The sequence below is a fragment of the Anomaloglossus baeobatrachus genome, chromosome 2 (genome assembly GCF_048569485.1).
Source record: "Anomaloglossus baeobatrachus isolate aAnoBae1 chromosome 2, aAnoBae1.hap1, whole genome shotgun sequence".
NCBI lineage: Eukaryota > Metazoa > Chordata > Amphibia > Anura > Aromobatidae > Anomaloglossus > Anomaloglossus baeobatrachus.
Window position 1 is genome coordinate 85,984,509 of NC_134354.1, and position 13,190 is coordinate 85,997,698.

At 46.1% G+C, this 13,190-nt stretch overlaps 1 protein-coding gene across 5 annotated transcripts in view; it reads right to left on the bottom strand.

Annotated features, from left to right (window-relative positions):
• Positions 1-13,190, bottom strand: part of LOC142290977 (NACHT, LRR and PYD domains-containing protein 12-like) — a 1,131,354-nt gene that overhangs the window by 811,152 nt on the left and 307,012 nt on the right. For all 5 annotated transcript variants that reach the window (XM_075335136.1, XM_075335138.1, XM_075335137.1 and 2 more), the window contains one exon: positions 12,775-12,949. In XM_075335136.1, coding sequence (XP_075191251.1) covers positions 12,775-12,949 — 175 coding nt within the window. The remainder of the gene's footprint in view (positions 1-12,774; positions 12,950-13,190) is intronic.

Genomic DNA, 13,190 nt, shown 5'->3' on the forward strand with positions numbered 1-13,190 from the left:
AACCGAATTACGGTGTTCCTTAAATCTAATGAACAATTGGCGAATAGTTTTTCCTATATAGTACCTATAACAGGGACAAAACAGCGCATACACCACCATCTTAGTTTTACAAGTGATCAGATGTTTAATAACATGTCTATTTTCGCCTATTTTAAGATTATTGCCCAGGCGGTGGTATCTACAAAAAGATACTGGATCCTTACCTGCGGGGGCCAAAATGTCCAAGACGAAGACTGCGAGGTTGCAAAGTGCTCCCCCCGTACCACGAAGCAGCAGTGCGTCGGCAGATCGTCTTTTTAAAGGCAGGAAGCCTTCCCCAACTTCCAGGCCTGCTCCAGTAATGGCGTCGGCTGCCGCGCGGTCCGAGCCTGAAACTGTGAGCACACATGGTGGAGGCGCCGGAGAAACGACAGTGGCAGTAATGACAGCTAAGGAGTGGCGGGGCGTGGACACCGTGCTGCCGGGTTCCAGGGCTCAACAAATGCTCCAGATTCAGTTGTGATGCCTTGGCAAAACCAGGTAGTAACAGAGGACTGTACCCCCCACCAAGGATACAGAAATCTTCTCCTCCTTGGGAATTAACACCACACTCCCCACACATGGGAACATCAGCCACAAATCATAGTCGCCCCCTCATGACACACAGGTCACACCAGTAGGTGGGACCAGGTGGATGGGAACGCCCACCTAGGGGTCTTGAGGTGACACGGGGAGGAAACCAGAGAGTGTTAAGTTGAAACAGAAGTGAGAGGAGTTGAGGAGAGAACAGTTCGGTCTAGGTTGGAATCGGTGACAGGAGCTAAAGTGCAGTGTGGTCAGGGTTGGAGCCCTGGGACCATGGGAGGACCGACAAGGTGGCAGACAGCTCTGTAGGGCCACAGGAGACGGCGACTCGGTCGCGGGAGACCCAAAGTGGACCGGGGCAGGGTCGTAGCCCGCCGGTACCGACAGAGGGAATCCGGTCCAGAGGCCGTGCACAGGCGGGGTACCTGGACCCTAGGACGAGGCAAGCTTCAGGCCCCATGTTAATTAACCAGTGGGACAAGGTACCAGGCCTTGTTCCTGAGGAAGGAAGCCCAGATAGAGCAGACCGGCAGCCCAACGCGGGGGACAGGGTGTCCACCAAGAACCCACTGAAGTCCCATGGGCCAGTGTCTGCTGGCTCCCTTTTGCGACTAAATATAAAAAAAGCAACAATAAGAGGATAATGTCCTCCAAAAATCAAGTATTACTCACAGCAAGTTGGGCTGCAGTGTGTACATCGCCCTGGCCAAAAACTGATGCTCTAGCAGGATACAGCTAAACCCCCACTAAGTGGAGGCATCACAGGTGCAGGAGAAGCAGATCACACACACACCTTCATGGAATGGAGGGGAGGTGACTGCTAGATGATAAAACTGCACACAAGTGGCTTGCATAGAGCGCTGTTCACATGCAGATGACACAGTCACAAACCCGCAGCCTATTAGGTAACGCCCTTCTATTAGATCAGGCGGGCTGCCAAGCCGTACTCCACTGTATATCATGCACGGACAGACACTCTACAATGCAAGGCCCAACAGAAAGGGGCCTGGCTGTATCCTGTACAAACAAAAAAATATGAGGTTTTTGTTGGTATTTATGGCCATAAAACGTAAGCCTACACCCTCGTCAAGGGACCTCATGTCTGTAGGTCCCTACACTAAATATAAAAAAAAAGCAACAATCTTATTGTTGCTTTTTTTATATTTAGTGTAGGGACCTACAGACATGAGGTCCCTTGACGAGGGTGTAGGCTTACGTTTTATGGCCATAAATACCAACAAAAACCTCATTTTTTTGTTTGTACAGGATACAGCCAGGCCCCTTTCTGTTGGGCCTTGCATTGTAGAGTGTCTGTCCGTGCATGATATACAGTGGAGTACGGCTTGGCAGCCCGCCTGATCTAATAGAAGGGCGTTACCTAATAGGCTGCGGGTTTGTGACTGTGTCATCTGCATGTGAACAGCGCTCTATGCAAGCCACTTGTGTGCAGTTTTATCATCTAGCAGTCACCTCCCCTCCATTCCATGAAGGTGTGTGTGTGATCTGCTTCTCCTGCACCTGTGATGCCTCCACTTAGTGGGGGTTTAGCTGTATCCTGCTAGAGCATCAGTTTTTGGCCAGGGCGATGTACACACTGCAGCCCAACTTGCTCCCTTTTGCGACCAAAACAGAAGGGGAGCGGATGTCTCCCGTTCCACGCGGGATTAATCCAAGCACCACAAAAACACAAGTGCAGGAGGAAGGGCCCCTACATTGCCAACCCGTGTGCGGGACCAGCACACCCCTCCAGAGGCAACTGGCATCCGGCCTTTGTTTACAATACGGACTTGGTGTGATTTCTTCCTAATTGTGAGTACACCAGTGTCATCCAGTCCAACCTGCCGACAGCGCCCCAGCCCTGCTCCTCACACAGCACCTGGGCCCCGGGACTACACCTCCTCTACCTGTGGAGGGGATATCACCTTGCTGCCCCAACATCATCGGTCCAGGACGCCGGCCCTGAGAGGCGGCGGCGGTGCCGCCATCCCATCACCACAACCCACGGGTGGCATCACAGACAATCTCCCCTGTAAATACCTCCCTTTTCATTGTGTGCGAGGACGGGCAGTTGCACGAGCCCCGGGTCCGGTCGCCACTCGAGTCCAAGACATGATCCCAGATCTGAGCGCCACTCGAGCAGCCCCGGTTGCCGCAGCGGAGGCGGCACGCATCCGCGACCGACACACAGTCAAGTCCTGGCAGTGCAGGAGAAGACAATGCTAAGTGGGCGGCGCAGTTAAATGTCGGCAGAGAGCTCTGGCCCCCAGAGATACAGCATTGCAGGATGAGCTACTCTGGAGCGGTGGGTGGGGATTCGTGTGCCCAGGACGTCACTTTTGGGGGTTCCGGAAGTGTGATCCCCCTGTGAGACCAGTTACCCTTGGAGGGGACTCAGGTGAGACAGACCCCAGATATATACGGGAGGCAAGATGGAGAACGGGCCCTGCAAGGACTTGACCCCACCATGTCCTCAGCGGACGCATACCGCACATTGATGCTACTGTCAGCTCTCCCTACTAGGAATGATCTGGACTTTTTTGTGGCCAGGATGGAGGCTGCACATGAAAGAGCACTTTCTATTATTAAAGGGGACATTGATCTGCTTAACACTCGCATTGCTGTGGTGAAGGATGTGTCTGCAATGTCTGAAAAGGTTAATATGTTACAGCAAAATCTCTCCAGGTCCAAAATGAATGTGTAAAACTTTTCCATCCTCTTAGACGACTGTTATGATCCGGAACCATGGAAGACCACCACAAATCATTGGCAAAAAGGTGACAAGAGCATTGGCAACTAATCTGGCCGCCATCCCCTTACTAACCAACACAACTAGAAGTAGCCGAGGCGTGAACTAACATCCTGTGCACCGCGAACCCAGCCGGAGAACTAACTATCCTAAAGGTAGGAAAGATGAATAACTCTCTGCCTCAGAAAATAGACAAGAATAGCAAGCCCCCCACATTCAAAGACTGCAGTGATATAGGAAAAACACAATACACAGGTAGATGACAGGATTAGCAAAAGGTGAGGCCCCCGCTGACTAAAATAGGAAAAGACAGGAAAGGGACTGATGGTTGCCAGAGAAAAACCCTGCAAAATACCAACTTCCTGATAGTACAAAAAGGCTCTCAGATAGCTCGATCTGAACTCCGTCCTATACCAGGTGCCCTTGTCATACCAATGAACAGAAAACAAGAATCATAACAAAGTCAACAAGCCACAAACACATGGACCCAAAGGAGCTATACTCCACACAGAAGTGCAGGGAGTTCCTCAACAATCCACTAAGGGGGAAAATCCCTGCAAGCAAATAAACTGAAAATAACCACAGCAAAATGACAAACCCAGATAAACAAAGAACCAGACAATAAATAAAGAGCAAGCACTTATCTGGGGAAGATGTGGTGTAAAGCAGGATCAAGCAGGCTGGAGATACAAAGAACAACTGACATCCGGCCACAGCCTGCAATCAGACCAGGACTTAAATAAGCAGAGAGTTAGGAAAGGAAACACCCACTGCACAACCCACCTGGTCTCTGTCCAAACCCTTCCTGGCCACCAGAGGGAGCCTCCCAGCAGCCAAGACATAACTAACATTCACAACAGACAACCAGGAGAACAGAGGGAGGCGGACTAATATCCGCCTTAAAGGCATCCAAGAAAATATCTCAACAGCAGCCCTTTCTAAAGGGGGCTTTACACGCTGTGACATCACTAACGAGATGTCGTTGAGGTCACGGAATTCGTGACGCACATCCGGCCTTGTTAGCGACGTCGTAGCGTGTGACAGCTACAACGACCGTTAACGATCAAAATTACTTACCTTATCGTTGACACGTCGTTCAAATTCCAAATATCATTGCTCCTGCAGGACGCAGGTTGTTCGTCATTCCTGCGGCAGCACACATCGCTGTGTGTGACACCACAGGAACGAGGAACATCACCGTACCTGTGGCTGCCGGCAACGAGGAAGGAAGGAGGTGGGCGGGATATTCCGGCCGCTCATCTCCGCTCCCCCGCTTCTATTGGGTGGTCGCTTAGTGATGCCGCTGTGATGCCGAAGGAACCGCCCCCTTAGAAAGGAGACTGTTCGCTGGCCACAGCGACGTCGCTAGACAGGTAAGTCTGTATGACGGGTGTTAGCGATCTTGTGCGCCACGAGCAGCGATTTGCCTGTGACGCACAACCAACGGGGGCGGGTGCTTTCACCAGCGACATCGCTAGCGATATCGCTGTGTGTAAAGTGCCCTTTAGACAGTCATTTCTATTTTCAACAAAGTCTCAGGAAACACGGAGGACACTTCATATATGATCGACAGAGATTGCACTACTATACGGACAAGGAGGCCATTTTGAGAAATGCCTGGGCCCATGGAGTTGTCTCGTATGAGGGGTCAGAAATAAAGCTCTTCCTAGATGGATGATGACCCTTTATATGAGACGGCAGCTTATGCCAGTGCTACAAAGAATCAAAGAGAGAGGAGCAACATACAGATGGGGTCACCCATTTCATCTCATTGTCCGTTATAATGGAGAACAATTCCTCCTGAAACGTCCGGAAGAGTTGGAGGGGCTCTTCCTCTTCTAAAGCCTGCTTTACACCTTACAATTAGGTGTGCGATCTCGTATGCGATGTGACATGCCCAGGTCGCATATGCGATCTAATGAGATCGCATGTAGGTGGTTTATTTGCTGTCACATGTGCGTTAGTAGTCTTTTTTTTAATTGATCAATATTGTGTGCGATCTTTTACATCATGTGTTCTCTGACGTATGCATTGTGCACCCTTTTTTTTTAATTTAAATTACAACCATCAATTGACGCAATTACGTTATTTTTTTGTTTTTTAAAATACACCAGACCTATGTGCGTTGCATTCAAGACTATTAAAGGCTTGCAATGCATGTTTAATCTGGCAACCCACTATAAAAATATCGCACGTACATTAAAATTATTTTTTTTTTCCCCTTGAATTGTCATTCTTGTTTTTGTAACTTGCAAGGTAATGGCTTGATTTTAATAATGTTTAGGAATCATGGCAGTGTTTCAAGGCATTGCAGGATGCCATTTAAAGAGATTAAGCCGTAACGCAAGTGTGATTATTTAAATGTATGGGGATGGGCGTAAAAGCTTGACGTTCAACAACACACCCGCACAGCTTCTGACGTATAAAAGTTGGATTTGCAAAATCGTATGATGGTTGTCACACGTTTCAATTGACTATGTTCGTACAACAAAACTTAAATTCTGGCGACCAGGCTGGAACCTCTGCTTCCACAGATTCCACCCAAATCAGGCGGGGTTTATGGCGGGTAGTGAGGCCCAAGATAAGACAATTAAGGCCATTAATCTAATACATTAAGCTAAAACAGGGGGAATACCGTCATTGTTACTATCGACCGACGCCGAGAAGGTGTTTGACAGAGTGGATTGGACATTTATGGAAGCTATGCTCTGAAGTCTGGGGTTGGGGAATGGAATGTTTGGATGGATACGGTCTCTATACTCTGTGCCCTCGGCGAGAGTACGCGTGAATGGGATCCTTTCGGACCCATTTAATATTTCAAACGGTACCCGGCAGAGTTGTCCATTATCTCCTCTGATATTCATCCTGATGCTGGAACCCTTCCTCAGACACATGCGAGCTAATGGAGATAATGCGGGTGTGGCGGTGCACCAGGTGATGCATAAAGTGGTGGCATATGCGGACGATCTCCTGGTTTTTGTTTCAGCTCCCAGAATTTCTCTCCCCAACCTGATGTATGAGTTCCAAATATATTCTCAATTATCAAATTTTAAAACTAACTTCTCAAAATCAGAAGCGCTTAAAATTAATCTTACCCCCGGGGAGGTGGAAGAGTTGAAATCATCCTTTAGCTTTCAGTGGGCAACCCAGTCACTTAGCTACTTAAGGGTACGTCTTACCAGCGACTTGGGTCTCCTCTATTTACATAACTTTCCAGCCCTGCTTGCCTCTATTAGGAAGGACTGTGACCGGTGGGTGAAGTCACTGTTCTCGTGGTTTGGAAGAGGTTAAATTTTTAAGATGAATATCTTGCCAAGGATATTATACCTACTCCAAGCTCTCCCAATTAAAATTCCATCCACCTTCTTTCAGGCACTTAAGTCGATCCAGTCATCTTTCATATAGGCGGGCAAATCGGCACGAATAAAAAAATATCCTATTTAGGCCCAAATGCAGAGGAGGGATTGGGCTGCTGGACATGGAGCAATATCAATTAGCAGGACACCTTATCAGAATAATAGATTGCTCTATCTGTACCCACATTTTCTGTGTACCATTCCTGCACCAGTCTTTTTGTCCAATACCTCTAAACAAATTGCCTTGGGTGCTCTCTGAGGCCCCTGCAGGGTTGAAATTGCATCCAACTATTGGCCCAACAGTGTCCTACTGCAACATGGGCACGGTGCGTGCAGCATTGATCCCCTCTCACTCCCGAATGATGCCTATCCTGAGCCATTCCTCTTTTGAACCATGAAGGTCGAATCCCATATTTCAATCATGGGTGCACAATGGGGTGGATCAGATGGAAGACTTTGGAGACCAGGAGGTTTGGCCTTCGGCTACCCTTCTGGCAGCTAGACAGACCCCAGCCCCGCTTGGACAGTAGAGATGCTTGCAACTTGCACATTTTTTCAGTAAACTCCCAAATAGAACCCACTTCCAGCAGCCCAAGACACAATTTGAACTTACCTGCGTGGGAACAGGCCCGATACGACACTCTCGGAGGTGTACTCTTTGTGGTCTTCTCCCCCTGACCAACCTCCTCCTCCTTTCGTACTACAATGGGAATGCGACTTTGGCATTGGTCTTTCCCCTGACCAGTGGGACCGTGTCTTTCTGCTTGCTCACAGTTCATCCATTAGCTCTAAGTTCCAGGAGGCCGGTTACAAATTGCTATCCAGATGGTACAGAGTGCCATCTAAGGTTCATGCCATTATTCCGGAGGTGGATCCCACCTGCTGGAGGTGTGGCAGGGAGGAAGGTACTCTCCTCCACGTGTTCTGGGAATGCGAGGCGGTCCAGCCGTTTTGGAGAGGTGTGTCTGATACCATCCGTCTGGCTACTGGAACCACTGAGCAGATGGGACCTGCCATCTTCCTGTTGCATCACTGTGGGACTCCACTAAAAACATTCAAAACCTCACTGAGGAAATTCCTCATAATGGCAGCGAGATTGTGTATTCCAGAGAAATGGAGGACTCGGTCTCCCCCCCACGATGGTGCAATAGATCACCAAGGTCAATGACCTAATGCGTATGGAGGACCTCACATCCTCACTGCATGACTCCTATGAGAAATTCTGGGCCACCTGGCTGGAGTGGATGGACTTCCAACAAACAGAGGACTATAGAGAGATGGTGGGGGACCGCACGGGAGCCAGTGACTCTGCAATTCTGTAATCCTGCTGATGACGGGGAGTTGGAGTGATCGCCTGCATCCCCCCCCCCTTCTATTTCCCCAGCTCCCTCCCCACTTCTTTCCTATACCCCCCTTTTTCTTTTGTAATCTATTTTCTTTCCTTCTTTCCTTCTTATTTTCTTCTCAACTTAGATCTACGCCTCTATCTGCCTTAAGTCATACTGCTTTCATTTACTTATGTAAATAATAAAAAAAAAAATATTTCATTAGAACCTTGCATATGCGCATGTTCAGGAAGGGCCGCACGTTTAATACACTGTTTGCTTTTTTGTTTATGATTAGTCTTAATGTGCTTTGTGTTCTGAACACAATGTGATAATTGCAGATGGGCCTTTAGGTCCAAGGACCTGTATTCTGATGTTGTGATGGTTTCTAAATAAACAAAGAATTAAAAAAAAAACAACTTCAAACCAGTGCAGGACCTGCCAGGTACAGCCCCATCCTCCATGCCTCCTCTGGTGCCCCAAAAGTGCTACCTGTCTTCCGGTCACATGATCCCAGGTGCGTGCCTCATCAGAACGCGCCCACATGGATGTGTGCCTCATTCATGCGCACCAAGGATAAGTGTGGCAGCCTGTCCAGAACACCCCGGGGGTGCTGAGGCTTGTGCCCACACGTGACATGAAAGCCCCCCTGGGCTCACCGTGGCGTCTCCAGGTACCCTTGGTCTAGCTGCAGCAGGGACCTTTCCGCTGCACGTCCCGGTGAGCGAGTTCTGGGAACTTCTTTCTTCTTCTTCATTCCTGGTGAGTACTGCTTCAGAGGTTCCCCCTCCAAGGACAGGATGCCAATTGATGCGTGGAAGAGGTACTGCCCTTTTATTCTGTAGGTTTCCTGTCCATGAAGTACGGATCCCCGCTCTCTCTATGGTGCGGTCATGGGTGAGAGGAAAACTAGTGTAATCTACATTGATCAACATTTGAAGATTTTATTTTTCTTGTTTGGCGTACAGCATGCCACTAGAACGGTGTTTGCCAAAAAAATCCAAAGTTTTTCAACATAAAACGTTTATTTTTCCCAATACGTGATGATCATATGGTAATTAGAGAACAACATTGACTGTAGCACAGAGAAAGATTATAAGCACATTTTCTGAAGGTAACAATAGTCACCAATCAGTATGTTGATTCTTTCTGCTAATGAGAGGTTTGGTCACTGCAGAGTGGGCTTTCAGTCCAAATGCTCTTAAACGTTGTGACACTGTCTGACGAGACAAAGCGTTACCCTGTTCAGTGCTGAACTTTCGAGCAATTCCAGATGCAGTGTTGAAACAATTACCCATGGAGATTATCTACATTATCCTGTCCTCTCTTGCATTTGTCTTTCGAGGACGACCAGCCTTCTTGGGGGACTTGAAAGAGTTTGTGATGTTGTAAAGATGCAATATTCTTGACATCACAGACTTGGAACGACCAACTTCTCTTGCTATGGCTGATAGGGTCACCCCTTTGGCCTTCATCTTAACAACCTGCTGCTGGAGAGTTTCACTCAGTTTTTCAACAGCACACCATTTTTGCAGTCAGTGCAAACTGGAAAGTTAGGCTTTCAGTTAGGCCCCTTCACACGCACGTGTCTCCGGTACGTGCTAGGTCCGTTCCCGCATGTACCGGAGACATGGGCACACGTATACCCATTAAAATCAATGGGTTTATGTGAACGCACGTGTTCAGCCATTGGCCCGTGCCTCCGTGTGGAGCAGACGTGAGCCCGTGTGCTCCATACAGAGGCATGTCCATTTTTCTCCGGCAGCACGGGTGTCATGCGGCCCGCACACGTACCACACGGATGTAGTGTGGATGCGGTCCCGTGTGACACGCGTCGGAGAAACACGTGTCATTATTTTAAAATTAAAAAAAAACATACCTCCACCAGCCCTGCAGAATCTTCTGCTGCAAACAGTTGCTGCCGACCGCCGCACATTATGAGCGTGTTAAGGAGGTGGGCGTGATGTCACGGGCGCTGATCTCCGCTCCTCCGCTCGGCCGGAGCATCATCAGCGGGGAGTGGGCGGGGCTGGAGCCGAAGATCAGTACCCTGGACAGCAACAAGGACCACGTGAGTATTCAAATTACCTGTTCTCTTCGTGTTATCATGGATAGCACACGTAGAACACAGGGCTGTGGAGTCGGAGTCGTGGAGTCGGAGTCGGAGCTCATTTTGGTGGAGTCGGAGTCGGAGTCGGAGTCGGTATAAAATGCACCGACTCCGACTCCTAAAATATATAATAAATTGGGGACAGGAGTGCAATGCAGAATGTGCTGAATATTTTACTAAATAATAACATTTAGTATAATGCTTATATTTAAGTGAAAAATTTATTGTAGTACAATGTGAACATCAGACATTTAATTGTTTTTATGATACAATAATCAAGATATTTGGATAGAACATAAAATATTTATTGGAATACAACTTTAGAACACAAAAAACTAATAAATTGTAAATATGTAATATATATATATATATATATATATATACACAGTGTATATACACACAAGATATATATGTAATCTACTGTATATTACATAGTGTATTACATATTTACAATTTATTACAGTTTTTTGTGTTCTAAAGTTGTATTCCAATAAATATATTTTATGTTCTATCCAAATATCTTGATTATCGTATCATAAAAATTATTAAATGTCTGATGTTCACATACACATATTCATGTACTACAATAAATTTTTCACCTAACTAAGCAATATATGTAGGAGTCGGAGTCGGAGCCGGAGTTGAAGGTTTGGCTTACCGACTCCACAGCCCTGGTAGAACACACGTGGCCCGCACATACCGGAGACACGTACTTACCAAACGCAACACGCAAGGAAAATGTGTCTCGCGGCACGTGCGTGATTTTCACGTGCGTGTGAATGGTGCCTTACATAGGGTTTGTCAGATAATTAAGTAAATTAGCACCAGGTGCCAGATTAACACTAATAACTTGCAGGTATCTGAAAGTGCTCTCTAATTTTGATCAGTGATCTTTTTCATGTATCTCGATTACCTTTTTATTATGTGATTTCGAATAAATTCAATTTATGAGATAAGCTGAAATTACTTCTAGTTTACTCATGTTAGTCCATAATCACATAGCACTACACAATGACCTTAACATTTTAGGAAATTGTGTGTTCTCTAATTTTGATCTCCACTGTATATAGGAATTGTGGTAAAGAGTATATACTACTTAATTTCATATACAGTGGAACCTTGGATTCGTCCCGGGAGTGCGCTCTTAAACCAAGTTACTCTTATATCAAAGCAAATTTTCCCATAGGAAATAATTGAAATGCAGACAATTCGTTCCACAACCCACAAATATTTACTGTATTTATACAAACTTATTGCAGTAATACAAAAGTACTGTATTCATATAAAATTATTACAGTACACTAGTACAAAATACTGTATAGTAAAAACATATAAAGCAAATTAAACTACACGTTAGCTTACAATAGAATTGTTGGTGTGCTGTACTGGTTAGCACAAAGAAAATACAGCACTGTATCCACAAATGCAAATTGATAGACATGCCATATAGTATATATTGTACTGTACAATGTATACATTATATAGTACATACAGTATGTACAGAAATCTACCTCCAGAGCGGGTCAGAGCTCAGTAAAAGGACAAAACCAGACGTGTGCACGATGAGTATTTGCTCTTCTTGCAAAGCATTGTTCTTAAACCAAGTTACAAATATTTAAAAAGCTTTGCTTGTCTTGCAAAACGCTCTCAAACCAAGTTACTCTTAATCCAAGGTTCCACTGTATTGTGTTTCTTCTGCTTGTACATTGAGTTGTGGTGCCACCTGCTGACATCCCACTTTAACATTTTTTTACCGATTTTTAATTTACTTATTTTGTATCTCAATAAACTAAAACAATTACACAACGTGAGTAGATGAGAACTAGGAAACTTAAGAGTTTTTATGAAATTGTTGTTCTGTATGTAAATGGACATATTGGACTCGCATCTTCTTTGTCTTAAAGTATAACCGCCTTCTGTCGCAGTATGATGTAACTTATCTACGCCTTTTTTTGCAACATGTGACCCTCTGTCTAAACCAGGTATAAAACACCCTAAGGCTATGTGCGCACGTTGCGTAAAAACATGCAGTTACGCTGCGCTTTGTAGCGCAGCGTAACTGCATGCGTCCTGCGTCCCCTGCACAATCTATGGAGATTGTGCAGGGGCCGTGCGCACGTGGCGTCTCAGAGCACAGCGCTTCGGCTACTGCCGAAGCGCTGCGCAAAAAGAAGTGACATGTCACTTCTTTCCTGCGCTTTGCCGGCAGCTCCTGCTCTGTCTATGGCAGGAGCTGCAGGCAGAGCGCATGGAATCGGCGCTCACTACGGACATTTCTGCAGCGATCTAAAGCGCACATGTGCTCTTCAGATCGCTGCAGAAATATCTGCAGGGCTAGTACGCAACGTGCGCACATAGCCTAACACCATAGTTTGTGGCCAGATAGCCAAACTCCCCGCTGCCTTCATTTCTGGACACCTGCGTGTGTCAGCGTGCCTTATAATCTGTTTCCCGTTCCTGCTCTGTGCTGTATGCTCTTGAATAAACCAACTCCTTCTTTGAAGAATGAAGTGCAGTGTCTCCTCCGGACTATTAAGGAAAAAGATTTTATTGGACATTATTGTGATCTTACATTGATAACAGTGCCTATCTGTGTTTGCCCATTTTGCTTTATAAATCATTATTATTGTGGCCAATGTAAGTTATGAAAATTCCTATTTCATGATTTGTTACCTGCGTGATACAATTCATCCAGTACAGCGTCCAGTGTTGGGAAATCACGATGACTGCTCCGTAAGGCAAAAAGACTGACCCACAATCCTATCACGGCTTCTCTTCGTTTGCTGAAAATGTCCTTTACTAAGGTTTGAGTTAATGTTTTTTTATCATTTATTAAACTGTTGTATTTCTGGAACACAAGAAAAATGACACATTTTATAAATTTTATAAAAATAACACAGGGAAAGGGTTAACAAACATAGTTATTTCCGAAGTCCTTGCTTTGTTGGTACAGGGAAAGATAATTCTATAAAAAAAAATTTGCAAGGCAAAACCTTACAGGATCCCTAAGTAAGAATGAGATCCAAAAATCTAATGACCCCCAATATATGTCTGATAGGGGTAATTACGAGTGATGATTTTCACACCTC